The sequence below is a fragment of the Sceloporus occidentalis genome, unplaced genomic scaffold, assembly GCF_023333645.1.
Source record: "Sceloporus occidentalis isolate IW3139 unplaced genomic scaffold, rSceOcc1.0.p SCAF_5, whole genome shotgun sequence".
Classification (NCBI taxonomy): Eukaryota; Metazoa; Chordata; class Lepidosauria; order Squamata; family Phrynosomatidae; genus Sceloporus; species Sceloporus occidentalis.
The window spans coordinates 126,017,914-126,035,248 of record NW_028316985.1 but is presented as its reverse complement, the minus strand read 5'-3'; the positions used below and the strand labels follow the sequence as shown (position 1 = coordinate 126,035,248).

The 17,335-nt window shown below is 36.5% G+C and overlaps 1 protein-coding gene across 2 annotated transcripts in view; it reads left to right on the top strand.

Moving 5' to 3' along the window:
• STOX2 (storkhead box 2) overlaps nt 1–16,997 on the top strand; it is an 82,364-nt gene extending 65,367 nt beyond the window's left edge. For both annotated transcript variants that reach the window (XM_089525410.1, XM_089525411.1), the window contains exons 3-4: nt 1,588–3,859; nt 9,967–16,997. In XM_089525410.1, coding sequence (XP_089381536.1) covers nt 1,588–3,859; nt 9,967–10,162 — 2,468 coding nt within the window. In that variant the 3' untranslated portion in view covers nt 10,163–16,997. The remainder of the gene's footprint in view (nt 1–1,587; nt 3,860–9,966) is intronic.
• Nucleotides 16,998–17,335: the final 338 nt, after the last annotated feature.

The following is a 17,335-nucleotide window of genomic DNA, read 5'->3' as shown; positions in this document are numbered from 1 at the left end:
CATGCACCAGGAAGACTGGTGAAAGAAGCTTGGTTTGTTATTCTAAGATTATTTTTAGTTGGTAAAGGTTTCCATAAAATTAACCTACTGGTAGATCAGTAATAACTTCTTTGGTAACTAAGGCAATAGCTATTAGGTTGCTTTCCAAAATTAATCTATGCCTATTATAGACATTTTCAATTTGAGTTACATTACATCTTACAGTTGCACAGTTCTTATGGTTGTTTATTAAAGCAGAAAGGATTCTATGGGTGAGAACATTATTGATAACCTATTTGTCATCTTCATATTGAAGCAATTTCTTTAATTATTTCTTATTATCCTGATTTAGCATAAAACCTCTAGAATTTCTTTTATCAACCTGTTATAATTCCCAGAGCTTTCACCTATCATTAATTTTAATTCATGATTAAATCAAGGCTTACATCTAATACAGTTGTGTGTGTATGTGTGCACACTTTCAAATTGCCTATCAACTTACAAGAATCCCTTGTGTTTCTCAGAGGTGGTTTTGTCAGTTCGTTCCTCTGAAATATAGCCTACAGCAGCTGGTATTAACAGGCAGTCTTCCATCCAAGTACTAACCAGGGCTGCTTAGCTTCCCTGCTTGGCTTCCAAGATCAGGCCTGGTGCCTTCACAATATTTAGGCCCTAATATAGAAAGAAAATAATATGCTATAAGAATTCCACTGGTTTTTCAAGTTGTGGAATCAGTAGGCACTCCTTGGAGACTTTAGGCCAGCATGGAAATGTTTGTACAACTGCTTCCACAATTGGTTGTACAACTGGAAATTGCAGTTGCCCAGCAGTGCATTGTTATTTATACTAGTAGGAATGTCACAGTTATTTTGAAAACAGAAGAAGTCTTCACAGCTATCAGTGGTACTACAAAACTATATGGAAAAACTGAACACAATCTGACTTTAGCCTCTAGTCCTGTTGGCCATATAGCAAATCCAATAACATCCAGACAATGGCTTTAGCCTGACATTGAAATAAACCTTCCACCTAAATTAAAAATGATGATGTGCTTCTTGTTTCATCTTAAGACACAATGAATATTTATCATGGAAATGTTGATTTAGATTTTTACGTATTTTTCCCCAGAGCAATTTTTTTTGCAGATTTGCTGTTTAGTTATTGAAAATACATGTGCAGATGCCCCAAATAGTAGAACTATGTCTTTTGCTATCTTGCTTTTATGTTCTCAACTAATAACTCAGCTAACTAGGATATAAATATTTATCAGAATAAGGAGCAAGGGGATGAGATACTGTACAATATATTTTGAAGATCCTCACTTTGGGGTTTGGCATAGGGGGATGACTCTCAACCGTAAGATTAACAACACTTCTGGAACAAATAACTAGATTTTTTTCATAACCCATCAGTACTTTTCCTTTATATTTAATAATTTACAGGCATTAAGTGTTAAACTTACTGGATAATGCTTCACCACATTTTGCTTGCACATTTTGCAAGATCATGTCAAGGATCTGGTTATTTTGGGGAAGGGCTGAAAAAATAATCTCTGAATTTAATGTGATAAAATGCAATTCATAAATACATTTTATTGTTTGCTTTCAGGTGTTCCAACTCCAAGTCCTGAAATCCTTCGTCACACTTTAAATATGCTGGTACGAGAGAGGAAAATATACCCAACTCCAGATGGCTACTTTATTGTGACCCCACAGACTTATTTTATAACACCATCCCTTATACGAACTAACAGTAAGTGGTACCATCTTGATGAGAGGATACCTGACAGGTCTCAGTGTACCTCTCCGCAGCAAGGAACTATAACTCCTTCCACCTCGGGATGTGTCAGAGACCGAACATTACCCAAAAACCACTGCGACTCTTGCCATTGTTGCAGAGAAGACATGCATAGCATGCATGCCTCGACTCTACAGAGGAAATCGGCAAAAGACTGTAAGGACTCCTATTGCCCCCCTTCTCTATGCCAGGTGCCACCCACTGAAAAAAGTAAAAGTACTGTAAATTTTTCTTACAAAACAGAGACACTTACAAAGCCTAAAGATGCAGAAAAGCAGTCTAAAAAATTTGGGCTAAAACTGTTTCGACTAAGTTTTAAAAAGGATAAAACGAAACAGTTGGCAAATTTTTCTGCCCAGTTTCCTCCTGAGGAATGGCCTTTAAGGGATGAAGATACCCCTACCACTATACCTAGGGAGGTAGAGATGGCGATAATTAGGCGCATAAACCCAGATTTGACTGTAGAAAATGTCATGAGGCACACTGCACTAATGAAGAAACTTGAAGAAGAAAAAGCTCAAAGAAGCAAGGCTGGATCTTCAGTTCACCATAGTGGGAGAAGCAAAAAGAGTAGAAGTCATAGGAAGTCTCATGGAAAATCTCGGTCACACAGTAAAACTCGAGTCTCTAAAGGAGATCCTTCAGAGGGTTCCCATTTGGATGTACCGGGTGAAAGAGAATATGATTTCTATGACCCTCTCACAAGGTCTCCACGGGAAGGCTGCTTCATAATAGAACACAAAAGGGACAATTTTATCATGCACAGCAGTCCTAATGTCCTTGAATCTCACTTTCCCATGACACCTGAATGGGATGTATCTGGTGAACTAGCCAAAAGGAGAACTGAAATGCCTTTTCCTGAACCTTCAAGGGGAAGCTCCCATTCTAAGGTACATCGAAGCCACAGCCATACACAGGACCGAAGGTCAAGAAATGAGAGGTCTAATAAAGCCAAGGAGCGGTCTCGGTCAATGGATAACTCCAAAGGACCTCTGGGTGCTGCTTCTTTAGGAACACCTGAAGACATAGCTGAAGCTTGCAGCCAAGATGACCAAACAACCAGCCAAGCATACATTGATGATAGCACCTTAAGGCCTTCGCAATCTCTCAGTCATCAAAGGGCTCTGATGTCATCTGCAAACTACAAAGAGATAATTAAACCTGAAAAAACTGGTAGCAACACAGAAACTCCCTCTCCTTGTAACCTATTGGAACAAAGCAAGCCAGCAGAGAACTTACAACCCTACAGTGATCTCAACTCCTGTACCACTAAATCAACCATTGATGATTACTTTCAGTGTAACACTTCTAGTGAAACTGTACTTACTGCTCCTTCACCTTTAGGAAAAAATAAAGATGACCATGACACAATGACTTTGACAGATAGTGTTAAAAAAGCGTCTCCCTCAGAAAGACAGTCACAGCACATAACCAGGGAACCTGGAGTGCACAAAGAGGAGTCACCTAAAGGGCAAAGCAACAGCAGTGGACCAATTGTTACTAGCCAAACCCCTGAAGTGATTGCAAATGGCCGACTGGTTCAGCACCACAACACAGAATCCAGTAGCCTTGATAAGAGGAAAGAAATATTTAGTAAAGACACACTTTTTAAGCCTCTCCACAGTACTCTGTCTGTTAACAGTTTTCACAAGCCTAGTGTGCCGCTATTAAAACCTCATCAAAAGATATCTTCTGACACATTGCCAAGCAGATGTGACAAAATCGAACAAGCTATGGTAACCTCAGTTACGCAACTTATACCTGTTTCCCAGAGACAGCAAGAGACAGCTGGAAACCAAGAAGCATCATTTGATTATTACAATGTATCTGATGATGATGACTCTGAGGAAGGGACAAATAAGAATGCTGAAGAAGAGAAGAATCGGGATGATGTGGGCACTATGCAGTGGCTTCTTGAGCGAGAAAAAGAAAGAGACCTACAAAGGAAGTTTGAGAAGAATCTCACTCTTCTCACTCCAAAAGAGACTGAAAATAGCAACAACCAGAGAGCCACACATTCAGCAAGACTGGACAGCATGGATAGCAGCAGCATCACTGTTGACAGTGGGTTCAATTCCCCACGGTAGGACATTAAAAATAATTTATGGCTTCATTTAGTAATTTAAGCTTATATTGTCATATCATAGAATCACATATCACATTACATTTTGTGGTGCTATGCTTTTATTCTCTTACAACATTTTCCCCTACATTTTGAAGCAATCTGTCTTTTGCTTGACTGATAATATCTCTAAGATTGGGTAGCCTCCAGACCCTTATGACTTTGTTCACACAATTGGGAATAATCACAAAAAATATCTAGGTCAGTATTATTTGCCTAGCAAAATACGTTTGAGCCAGCATTATCAACTAATCTATCTCAAGATGAACTCCCAAACCCTAGGAAGCTTGGTCACTTTTATTATGTCAAGTTGTAAGATGGAGGTTCTTTCCCTTAAAATGCAGATGTGTGGTAAAATGCTTGTTTCTATGGACTGTTTATCTCAGACAAGAACAAAAACGAAAAAGCCTGCATTGTTGGTTTTTAAAATTAAAATTGAGATTTTTGAAGTTTAATTTTTGCAATTCAAGACACCTTTTCTTTAAAAAACTGTGCTTTTTTGGAACGTCCATAGATCTATGGCATACATATATGAAGTGCCTCAGATATGTCAGTATCATGCCTGTTTGCCTACGAGATAGAAATCAATGACCCTATCAAGTCTCTCTGACATTCTGGCAAAAAATAGTAACAAACTGCAGTACTCTTTGGCCCCATCTTTTTCAATGTGTGGGCATTTTCTCTTTGTTTTTATTTTGTTTCCATTTTAGGTTTTTTTTTTGTTGATGAGGGACATCATAACAGCCACTGACTCAGTTTTGCTGGAAGTGAGCACAGTGAGGGCAGAATTGGATAAGATACAACTCTGGCTGTTGCTGTTTGCTCAACCCCAAACACAGAAAACATAAAGATCAAGACTAAGGAGATAAAAAAAGAAACATCTGAGATACCACAGCTAGGGCTGTCTCTTCTCCTTTCTGCTGTCCAGTAACTTGCTTATGCGCAGGTGGTCCGAAGGAATATCAAACAGCAGCAATAGACAGCTAATCAGGCAAGTGAGGTAAGGCACTAAACCACTCACTAAGGCAGCCACTTCAGTGATTGTAGACTTTGGAACCCTATTGAAAATTGAACACCCATTGGGTTGTTCTTACCCTTGGCCTTATACCACCAAAGTGTTCTTCTCCCCATTTTTTAAAGTACAGTGGACCCTTGTTGTACGCTGGGGTTTGGTTCCAAGATCCCCCGTGTATAACAAAATCCGTGTATGCTCAAGTCCCATTAAATATAATGACATAGCAAAATGGTGTCCCGTATAAAAAATGGAAAACCAAGGTAAATTTATACTTTTTTGGAACATTTTCAAACCGTGTATGCTTGAATCCGTGTATAAAAAATCCGTGTATAAGAAGGGCTGACTGTATTTAACTTACAGACAAACCAAGGATAAAGAGGCTGCAACTGTTTAGGGAGAATGCCTTTGCAGGTCAAGTTGTGTCCTCTTCAGAAAGCAGGAAGAAAAAGAGAGAATACAGTTTTAACAGTCCAGCTTTCTTCTACACTTTTCCTTTAACCTTAGACAAAAGCAGTCAGATCTGATGAACAAACTGTGACGTGCACCATTTGTGACACTTTTCCTTATAAAACATTTCCTCTGTAAGAAATTGATCATGTACCCAAAATGACACTATTAGCTTAATTACAGTGTTACTACAATCTGCTGAAATTTCCTGCTTTCCTGACAGCTGCTACTGCACATATGTAATGGAAAGGCTAAATTTCTGAGATCTGCTTGCTAGTTTCTTTGAGTTTCTGTAGATTTTACTGTTGCATTTGTTTTCTGGTCAGCTCCCACAAAGTTATATTGATCTGCTTCTGGATTGTCCTATCTTGTACTGGACTTTTAGATTCTGGAGTTAAGATAATAGCAAGAATTTTAGTATTGCTGGTTATTTGGTTATTATTAACCAAGTTGCTTCTAATATGCTCTAAATTGTCTTTAATCTGCATTGAATACTCACATAATGCCCGAAGAAACCATGCAAAGTTTTTTTCTAAGCGATGGTGTCTTCCTTTTCCAATGTATATGTGGAGTAGGGATTCTTTTTAGTTACCTCAGTTAGTGTTTTATGATGTCCATTTTATGGACTTGGTATTCTTATTGTTCTATCCTTGGTGTACAAGTGAATACCAAACTCAGAATCATCCATACCATAGTATTTCTATTTCTTTGTATGGTTGTGTAAGCTGCAGAGTAAGGAAAACTAACAGGAGGAAAATCTACTCATTTGAAATGTGTTGCTGGTGGAGAGTTCTGTAGATATAAATTACGGACTGACAAAAAGACACTTAAATGGGTCCTAGACTTATACTGACAGCCAATATGATTAAAATAAAGCTAACATACATTAGACCTATCATGAGACAACTTGACTCACTGGAAAAGAAAATAATGCTCAATAAAGTGGAAGGCAAAGAAGACTGCATTACATTTGGATTGATTCAGTAAAAGAAGCAATAGTCCTGAATTTCTAAGACATAAACAGGGCTGTTAATGGCAGTGTCTCTTGGAGGTCTCCCATTTGTAAGATCACCATAAGTCAAAACTGTATTGACAGGACACATCAACTTACTTTTATCCTTCGTGGTCTCTGTGACTCTCACAAATGAGTTACTCAAGGGTCCTACACTGCCAACCAAAATCATTTCATTCTTCTCCTCAGGCTCCTTATTTGATACTCTTTCCTTTCAACCCAGATTGGTTTAGGACATGTTTTCAAAATTTCATCATGGATTTGTTCCTTTGTTGTTGTTTTTTGAAGGTGAGCATTTTCCAAGTAAAATGTTGTAAACACACTTTTCCAATGTATGTTTTGAGAAGGTATTCCAATAATAATTACAGTGACTTGCTTCAGATGATTTTATGTGGGCTAGATAGACAGTAGGATACTGTCAGTATCCTCTTTTCTCATGTACAGCCTCCTGAAATAGTTCCCATGTACTTCAAGCCATAATTTCATATGACTTCTGATTTGGGATGCCATATTTAAAGCTTTCCCGTGGCATTAAACAGGACACAGGTTGAAATGCATGAGAGGGAGTTGGAGTTGTGGTTTGGAGCAGCATCTAAATTGAGGTGTTGACAGAATTATGTGATATTAGTAATTTCAGAATATAGACCTACAGTTATAATGTGTGTGAATGTGGATTTAGATATCTATCCATTCATAGATGTTTCCATCATGCAGCACTACATTCAGTGCATAGTTTCATGTAATTATGGTTATATGATAACCATTATATGATATCTGATAAAAAGCTTATTATGACATCTAATTTGATGGAAAGAAAATACACTGACTTGATATGTGTGTATTATTAAATTATAAGTTATTTTTTATATATATTTTTATATTTTTTATATTTAAAGTTAGTTTCATTTGTTGTTATTCATATAGGTTTTTGATTTGTAATGGTAAGACAAAACCATATGGCATTCTCTGTAACAGGAAACATGTATTCATGATTAGTTCCTATTTAAACAGATGGAAATTTGGCTTATAGCAGTAATTGTGATGTCAAAGGAACTTCAACCATTGGAGGAAATGAGAATATCTTCTCTATCCTCCCCTCCCCCCCCCCCCGCTAGTATTGCAGATCGATGCTTTAGTTTTGTTTATCTTTTGAGCTGTCTAAGGTTATTTTTCTATGATTCTTGTGTTCACTGCTTTCAAGTATCACCCATATTCATGGAGGGGCACTGACAATTATGAAAGAAGGGTAAATCATTGGAAAATGCCCAAGTTGATGTTAGAGCTCAGTCAGCATCCTTGTTCAACAACAACAACAACAACAATATCTTTATTTCTACACCGCTTTTCCAAAGAGATCAAAGTAGTTTATAAATTCAAGGAAAAAATATATATACATCACATCATATTACAATACAATTACAATCACAGATACACTTCCATAAAACATCATATAAAAACAGTTTAAAATCTCACAATCACAGGTTAAACATCTTGAGGTACACTTCAATTAGGGGATAACTTTCTCTATAAAGAGTCAGGAGGGTATGCTAGGCGGAAAAGATAAGTTTTCAACGCCTTCTTGAAAGCATACAGAGAGGAACTGAGTCGGATCTCTTCAGGGAGTTTATTCCAGCACACAGGAGCTATTGCTGTGAATGCTCATTGGTGAGTTACAGCCAATCTCACCCTGGAGTACTCAAGTAAGTACTTTCCTGTTGTTCTGAGAGTGTGGGGCGGATTATGTAAGGAGAGGCGTGTGGTTAGACTGTTCCTATGAGTTGCAACCAGTAGTTCATACTATCAAATCTGCCCTGTACATATTCAGAGAGGAGCATGGCAGGAACATTCTGCCATGTCTTTAAGACTTTTATTGCCCATGGGTAATGTGATATTACTACCCCCATAAACCCGCAACTGAGATATCATTATAGAATGATAGCATCTTGGGGGAACTGCTAGCTAGCTATAACAGTCTGTTTGAAGCAAAGCAACTGACTGGGAAATTTTATCATATGGAAGACTTCTTATGAGATATAGTGGGTACGAAGGAGTGTAATATGAAAAATGCAAAAAGAGCCAACTTGCTATACACAACATTACCATGGATGATACCTAATTATGCAAGCAGCACACTGAAATGAATGTTACTGTAAATAGAAAGCAGCCGGCCAATGATGAAAAGAACTGGGAGGAAGAAAGGAAAGGAAATCAAGATCAAATCTATTGCCACTGTCTTGTAGGGTCATGAATACAGATAATTTTTCTACTGTTCTTACGTTGAGTTCATCATTTATCTAGCATCATTTGCTCTACCTTATTATTGTCCTCTGCCTCCAGTTTATTTTTAGATCCATGTTTTGAACACATATAAAATATTAGTACTATCTTAGCCTCAAATATGTGCAGGCTAGGTAAGATTAGTGTCTGGCTATGTTTGCTGGATAAAGCTATGTCATGCCGGAAGCCTGCTCTATATAGAAAATTGTTTTCTTCATGTTTCAGAATTACTTTGAAATGTTCTGTATGGTTTATAAGAAAGGATAAGTGCTAATGTTCAGTGGAGCCTGTGATGCAACAGTAATTCTCATATCTTAGTTCAGTCATGCCAGCCACGCAGCTGATCCAGGGTGACCCTGTTCTTCAGTGCACCAGTCTGGAATGCAAAGGTGCTACATTTCACCTGCAGTAATAATATATTGTATTCCTCGCTTGAATGGCAAATGAAAAATTCAGTATTTTAGATTTGCGAGGCCTTAAAGACTTCTTAAATTCATAGTACATAAGGCATTCATATTAATTCTTAATCATGGTCAGCAGCAATGTGTACTTTGAGTTTAAAAAGTGTATGTATGTACACTTTAAGAGTATATGCAGCAAATTGTTCATATTCTGCACCAGATTAAAAGACCATATTCAGTAAGGCATCCTTCTGCATCAAGAAGGGTTGGATCCTACAACCAGAGGCTAGAACCCTGTGGTGTGTCTTCACTGGATCCCACTGCTTCTATCCTTTTCTTCTGAAGCTTACCAAATGTTCTAAAAACCTGGGAAACCATCTCAAACAGAGTTTAGCCACCGCAGATCACCACAGCAGAAGGGGGAAGGAAAGGACATCCAAAATATACTGGTATTAGAAACTAAAATACACCATTCCATTAGTTAAGCAAATAGTATGCATTTAATTATTTTACTTAGTTATTCTAATTTTGTTTTTCCTAAAGATTGGGCAAGGTCTCCACAGAGTATTGAAAGCCTATTCACCAGTGACTACTTGAACTCCTTTCTGCCTTGCAAGAGGGATTGTTTACACAATTTCAAGGCTGTGTTCCCAGCCACAAGGAAAAGAAATATGCTTTACAAAAAGGAGTAACAAAGAAAAAACGAGGCTGATTTTTGTACCCAGCACATGAATGGAATTTACTGTGTGCATTGACTTTGTATATATCTTTTGTCAGAGTAGGATATGTGTGCTGATGGAACCGTTGTGTGCAAATCAAAGCTTTCTATAACTTTCTGCTCACTTTTTCTTCTCATAAACTGATGGTTAGGTGTATATATTATAACTTTATTTGGTTTTTATGTTTCTCTCTTTAGTACTCGTGAGAGCTTAGCTTCCAACACTTCAAGCATTGTGGAAAGCAACAGACGTCAGAATCCAGCTCTCAGTCCTGCACATGGTGGTGCAGGTCCAATGTTCAGCTTCCGAGCAGCTGCTGATCCTCCAACAAGTGAAACTGAAAAACTGCAGAAACCTGCTAATTGTCTGCAAGCGTCTGTTACAAGTGTTTGATAGTGCTTCTTCCTCAGATCTTCTGTCTCATCCTATACAGCAAAGTTTACGACACTGGGACCAATGTTTACGTCTTTGGAAGGAAAAAGAACAGGCATCTCAACCACACAGTTTTTATATCTACTTAAACTGTGCTGCTACATAGGCTAGGGGCAACAAAAAATCTTTATTTCAAGGTATTGCTTTTTCACATTTTTCAGCTCTGTAGCAACAGAATAGCAGTAGGGATAATATGTACACTTTTGCTTCACTTAATCGTAACTGAGCACATATATGAAAGTCTAGACACTGTAAGTGTAATCTGCATTTTCAATGTCATGCAGTTGCCAACTTCATTTAAAAATGCCACAGATATGTGATGCCCCCTACCACTGATTAAACTATTTGCCACAGAGTTGATTATTTTCCTTTATAAACTGAGCCTTTGTTGAAAGTAAACAGCTAAGGGTCACCTTGTGGGGAAACAATGCCAAACAAGACTAGGAAAGACCTCAGCTCTACCTGTGAATTATTTATACATCTGTCATTTTCACTGTGAGTCTTCATGACATGATTTTGCAAGAATCCATAGCAAAAGTAAGTCAAAAGAGGTCATGTTTTAAAGATATGGGAAAAGGTGGGAGATAATAGATATGTTATCTATTTTACTTTATTTGATTTGTTTAAGAAATATGAGATGTTTATCTAAAACTTATTTCTTAATTTCCCCTAGTTGCAAACAGGGATGTAGGACTTTGAATTGAGGGAGAGGAAAAAGAAATCTAACTTTGATTAAGGAACATCACTGAGTGACAGAAGCAGTTATACTAACAGGTTTTGTTAGTAAAAATAAAGTTGGTGGTCACTTAAGTGCACCATTCCAGTTGTTACCCCCACATTATTATTAATATCAAAATATTTTTTTCAATAAAGATAAAGAGAAAAGCTCTTTGTGATACAAATGAAAAATAACAGCCTGAAGAGTTGATTTCTTTCTATGGAAGGACAAATTATATTTCTATTTTATGTAGCTTTTAGAGTGCCTAAATTAGGCTATTGAAACTAGCATACACTGTAGAAAACAGATTTAGAGACAAATAAACTTCAGGCCTTTTATTGAATTATATTTCTTTGTGGATGAACATTGTATAGAAATACTTAGTTTAAACACAATCATATGAATTGAAATTAAATGTATCCAGAAGGATCACTAATAGAAATTTCTCATCTGATCTGAAAGACTGAGATAGTAAAACAGATTCATTGACAATATTAGAATGACTAAAAGCTTTCTAGGTTTTTCATCAGCAAAGGTTAGTTCAATAAAAGACATTTCTTTCGTGAGTCTCACAAAGTTGAAAGCCGAAGTTCTATATCCACAGGTTTATTATATCTAATGTGTATGTCCTGAAATGGCTAATCCAAAGTAATTTATTAATAAAAAGTATTCTAGATTAATGTTTAGAGAGAGCCACAACGTCAAGAGTTAACCTGAAAAACATAAAGGGCCAAATTCTGCTGTCAGTTTTTTATGCAACCCCATATTGCAGAAAATTTGTTTTCAGAAAGTCATGATGGTGGTACAAGTTGAAATATGAGATGATACTATAAGAATAATCAGAAACAGTGTAAATTGTTGTATGCATTGACATTTACACTATTTGTCTTCTGTTGAAATCCAGGTGATATGATCAAGCATTCTATTAAAGTATTTTCATCAGGTACTGGTGACAATTTGTACAACCTGTTCAGGCTTCACTTGTGTTCTCTGTTGTCTTCTGAAGGTGCACTCTTAACTGAAACCAGTTTTAAACAGCTTTCAGGTGCTTATGAAATAGCTTTATAAATGCTGGGCAGAATTGGTCTCACTTTACACTTGGGTAGATTATTGTATCACAAATGCAGTGGTTCTGGTGCATATGTAAGGACTCAGATATGAATCCTAGAGTTCTGAACAAGCTGGAGCTGTTGTCTTCCCTTCAGTATTGGGAAGTATTCCACATATTCCAATATTCCATTGTGCACACTGAGCATTTTGAGCCCTATGAAAATTAGAGTTGCAACTCTTATACCTAGAACAACCAGTAAAGAATCTGGTCTCTATGCTGTATTTGTTTTGAGCACTAAGATAGAGATCAGTGCATATAACGGAGATCATTATGCTGCTTGGTTGGTTAGTCATTTGGCCACTTGCCTTTGAATCTCTGTTGTAAAAAACCAGAAATGCATAGTCTGACCAATCTTATTGCTTACATATAGAACTCTGGGAATATTTAATACTTGCAAACTCCAGAGTCATTAGGTTTCAGAGAGGAATTTGCTATAATATTGCAGTAATTGTGTGTTCATTGGGTTTTTTCATTGAGGCATGCACTGATATTTACAGTATGTATCAGTCGACTAAATAAAATTGTTGAAGTGGCATCTAAATTTACAGTTAAAAGCAAATAAATTCAAATGCAGTATTAAAATATGGACTGGGGAAATGTTGCCATGTATATTTTTTTCCTTTGGATAAACTGATACATTAAATTGATTAAATTAAATTGATGCATCTGGCAGTTACGCACAAGTCATCATTCCAATTTTATACAAGAAATTTCTTCACCATTTTTAAATTCCCAAAGATAAGCTTTTAAAAAAAGTTCTGTTATGGCTGGCATGACTGTTTGCCAAGAATGAGCTTGATATTTTATTGGCATCAGTGTGACTCTCAGAACATGTAATATAAAGAAAAATTACAAAAAAGAAATATTTTGCATTCTTTTGAAAAGGAATATAAGGAAAGCCCATTTTTGAGATTATAAATATATTTACCCACAGGAGTGGAGCTTGACTGTTTTTGTCACAATTACCCTGTGATGAAATCATGATAACCTTGTATTAATTACATGGTTGATCATCTATCATTCTCCTTCTAATGTATCAACTGAAAGGTTTACAAACCAGAATGCGTTGAATCTCTATGTTGTGTTCAACTTTAAAGGGTCAACACAAATCTGTCGGCATTTTGCACACTTGATATGTATTATTATAATACAACATGTTACTTTTATGGTAAAACTTTTTTTACACATATAACTACCTCCATGAATTTGATGAAATGCAGCAACATGTTTTTTAAAGGGTATTATTAAGAGCAACATTTAAAACTTTATGAAGAAAAAGGCCATGATGTTCTCTTGTGTGTCGGTGCTTGCGTATGAAGTCATTTTTCATTGCCATGATTTCCTGTTACTGTATTTAATTGGCTTTTGGCTTTAGTAGTATGAAGTTTTATACAAAGTTGTAGAATCGTTTAGATAAGCAAAGGGGTTGGGGGGGGGGGTCAGAATTGCCCTTTGTCTTTTCATTTCTACTGCAGTTTCTACCTGGTAGAAAGTCAAGTGTTGCTTGTAATTTAGAAGCCTGTTAATATATACGGTATACGGAATATGATTGGCAGTTGGGGCTTAGCATAAGACACACCAGGCATTTTTATTGCCTCCATTTAAACATTTTGGGCCCTATTCTGCCTTGGTTTTTGGCCACATATCATGCCAGAGCTTAGCTAAAATTGCTAGCATTATCTGTCTACAAATGGGCCACTGATGTGATGCGCTCTCCATTTTCTCGATCTTATGCATCTTGGGGACTGAACACTTTGAAGCCCAATATTTTTCCCCCTGTACTGAAATAAATAGCATGAGATCCTGACAGTAGTGGTAACAATGACAGAACCATCAAATAAGGTGTAGCACTGTTTTTCATTTGGATTTTAAAAAAGAGGGGAACAGTCAAGAAGCATATAATGGGAAAGATTAAGAAGACAGAGTGGCAGGTGCCCTTTCAGACTTGCAGTTTTTATAGATGTGGAAGAAAGAGTTTCAGGTTGTTCAGATAAATTCATGGCATCATCTCTCATATAGGAAAAATAAGCAGGGCTGAAGGACCATATATACAATAAGTATTATAAGAACTTTATAAATTGCAGAAATAACATTGGCTTTATTATACCTAGGGCTGTGAATATTTAGTGCCTGAAAAATCTAAAAAATACAGCAAAGTAATCCAGACTGTGCACCAAAAAGAGTCATCTTTAGTTAACTGAATACATTTTTCCAGCTTTCCTAGCCTTGGAAAAAGAGTATGGTACAAGAAACTGGAAGCTGCCTATAAGACCCTACCACTGATAGTCCTATGCAGAGCCATTTTGAAATCTTCAAATTTTACTTAGTGCATTTTTCCTTCTCTCTTTGCAGAGATTCAGAAGGTGCTGACTCCTGTTGTGCCCGTTGCAGATTCCACACTTGTGTTGTGCAGTCGTGGATACAGATAATACTTGCAGCCCTAAAAATAATAAGAAAATTAGTATGATATAGATACAAAATTAAAAGCTGTTCTTCCCTTAATAAATCACCAGCAATAGCCATCAACGTGAATATGTTTTGGTATAAAGAACATTTAATGACAGATGGTAATCTGTTTCACTAATGTTGTGCCTTTTGCCACTGGATCTCAAGTACTTCATAAAATTAACTAGTGAAAATAAACCCTATTGGGACTTTTTAGATTCACCAAACTGTCAGATGCAGAGTTGCTCTGATGCAACAAACTTATTTATTAGCTACAGCACTATTTTCCATTAATATTAGTTTAATAATAAAAGTAAGTTCAGTATTAACACTTTAGAGTTCATTTTTAAGCTATTAAACAAGAAAAAATAATTTTGGAGCCTTGGACTCTCTTTTACAAGAGTACCAGCATGTTTCACTTCAGCAGTATAACCATTCCTGCTCATGGGGGAAAATGCTATAAGATGAATAGACTCGAATCTATTTTTTAAATATTTTTTACAAGAGGCATTTCCTAATGTGAAATTGATAGATTCAGTACAGTTGAGTCTGCTGTAGTTTATGCTCCAGTCTGCTTTTCCAGAGAAGCATTTTTATTAAATAGAAGTAATGTAAAATTCATTCTGTTAGCTATTTTAAAAATGGCCTCCAGCCCTAATCCTATTACTAATTATACAAATTCAGATTATTTGATTTGTACCCACTACAACACTTCTAAAGTGTGGAATGCCTCTCTATGTGTTAGACAATCGGGGCACTGTATTTTTGCCTAATAGGTGACCATCATGGTACCTCTGAGAGCACACACAAATGGCCTTTGATCTTACTCTGCTGCAGATTCACACACTAGGTGCTATCATACGATTTGGGCAATAGGATGAACTAAAGGATAACGAGATATCACAGGATACTGTTTTCTGATACCATTCACAATCTTGTTTTCATTGGCGCAAAATCATATTTTATTTAATTGAAAGTAGCAGGAAAATATGTAGTCTCACTGTTTAAAATGTTTTATCATTACCAGTATAGATTTATTAACATGTCATGAAAATGGGCCTTGATTAGACCACTCAGATTGAATGCATGAAAGTGTTTTTTAATGTATTCCATAAATGCAGTGTAAGATACATATAGAAGAATAATGAGTCATCTATGACCCTAAGTACACTATACAGTAGGCCTTTCTGTCATAGTGTTGCAGCCTGTCATGGATCTGCAAGAATCAGTGTCAGGTACCTAATAGGCTGTAGGACATAGCCACTGACCCGTTTTAATTCTGGTTAAAATAAGCTAGACAAATCCACTATTATGCATTGTCACAGCCTAAGTGAAAAGTTTACTGTGGTGAAATCATGAACCTTTCATTATTTCATCATTATGTTTTCAATGAGTTAACAAATGCAAATATGGTGGCTGCCTCCTCATCGTGTAACCTAGAAACAAAGGCCATATTCACCACTCTGGAGAGGTTTAGTGAAATAGTAGCATGTACTGCAGCTTATGCAGTAAAATTGTCTTTGCAAATTGGACAGGGATAGTTCATAGTGGGAGGCAGTTTGTTTCATTTTGCCTGTCTCTCTGAAGAATGGCAACTAGGATTTCCTTTTATAGGGAGAAGGTGCTTAGAACATGGTTAAGTACTGAGTGTGTCATATTTTTGGACCTGAAAGACTCCCATCATATCAAATATATGATATATAAACACTTCACAGACTTACCAGGGTGCCTCCATTGTGAGATGTTCTGGGTTATAAAAGCTGCCCTTAAAAACATTAAGTATGCTACTATTCTCTCAGTGAGAAACTCACATGCACACACCCCTTGATGCAGTACACAGCCATGCCAAACATTACATTGATTGAAGATTACAGTGGATTTTACACAGAAATTAAAATAACCAGACACCCACATGTGAGCGTGAAAGATCTGAATAGGGCCTGTCAAGTAATTGGCACAGATGTTAACTTCTGTACAAACAAGAGACTTATATTGAAAGGGATCATATTTCTGCAGGTAACCTTCTGTGAGTGACTGAATGTGACTGTTGCATTAGGTTTAAATGAGTTAATAAATGCAAGTGGGACTTACTGTATGCTAGAAGGGAGTTTTGCAACCAAGACTGCCTTGTATAAATGTGTTTGCACTGAAAAAAAATTAAAATTACTTGGTCTCTGGTTGCTGTAAAGGTCATCCAAGCTGGATGTTCTGTTTATATTGTATAGTATTTCATATGAAATAATTACAGTTCATGAAATGTCTTCCCTTAACGTTACTGATTTATAACAGCACATTTGTGACATGGTTTTTATTGTGTCAGTGTACCATACTGTAAATGATGATAACTTGTCATGCTTAGTATAATAACTTAAAAGGAAAAAAAGGACAGGGATTTTTGTAAGTCTATATTTGAAAGTCCCTCCATATGGTAATATTGTGTTCATGTTGTTTATGTAGTGTTCTGTGAAATATCCATTTTGGATTGTGTTACTTTTTAAAATATTAAATAACATTTGGTTATATGTTATGTTTTCAAGTCTTTTTAATTTTATTTTGCAAATACCACTGCTGTGAAGAAAATCTGTATGCTTAGTTGTGTTCTGTGTTTCCAACTCATTTTATCATGTTCATATTATATTTTCTACGTTTGAAACAAAGACATTTTTGATGCTGCCTTGTTCCATCTAACTACTGAACCATCCAGCCAACTGCTATGTCTTTTCCAACTAACAGCAGATCTTTAGGTTCTGAAGGAGAGGAAATGTCCTGACGTCATTTGATTGTGTGTACAAAGCACGTGCTGTGCCATTCAAGTATGGGCTCTCCCCACACTAGGATTGTGACAGGTTAGGAAATAAGA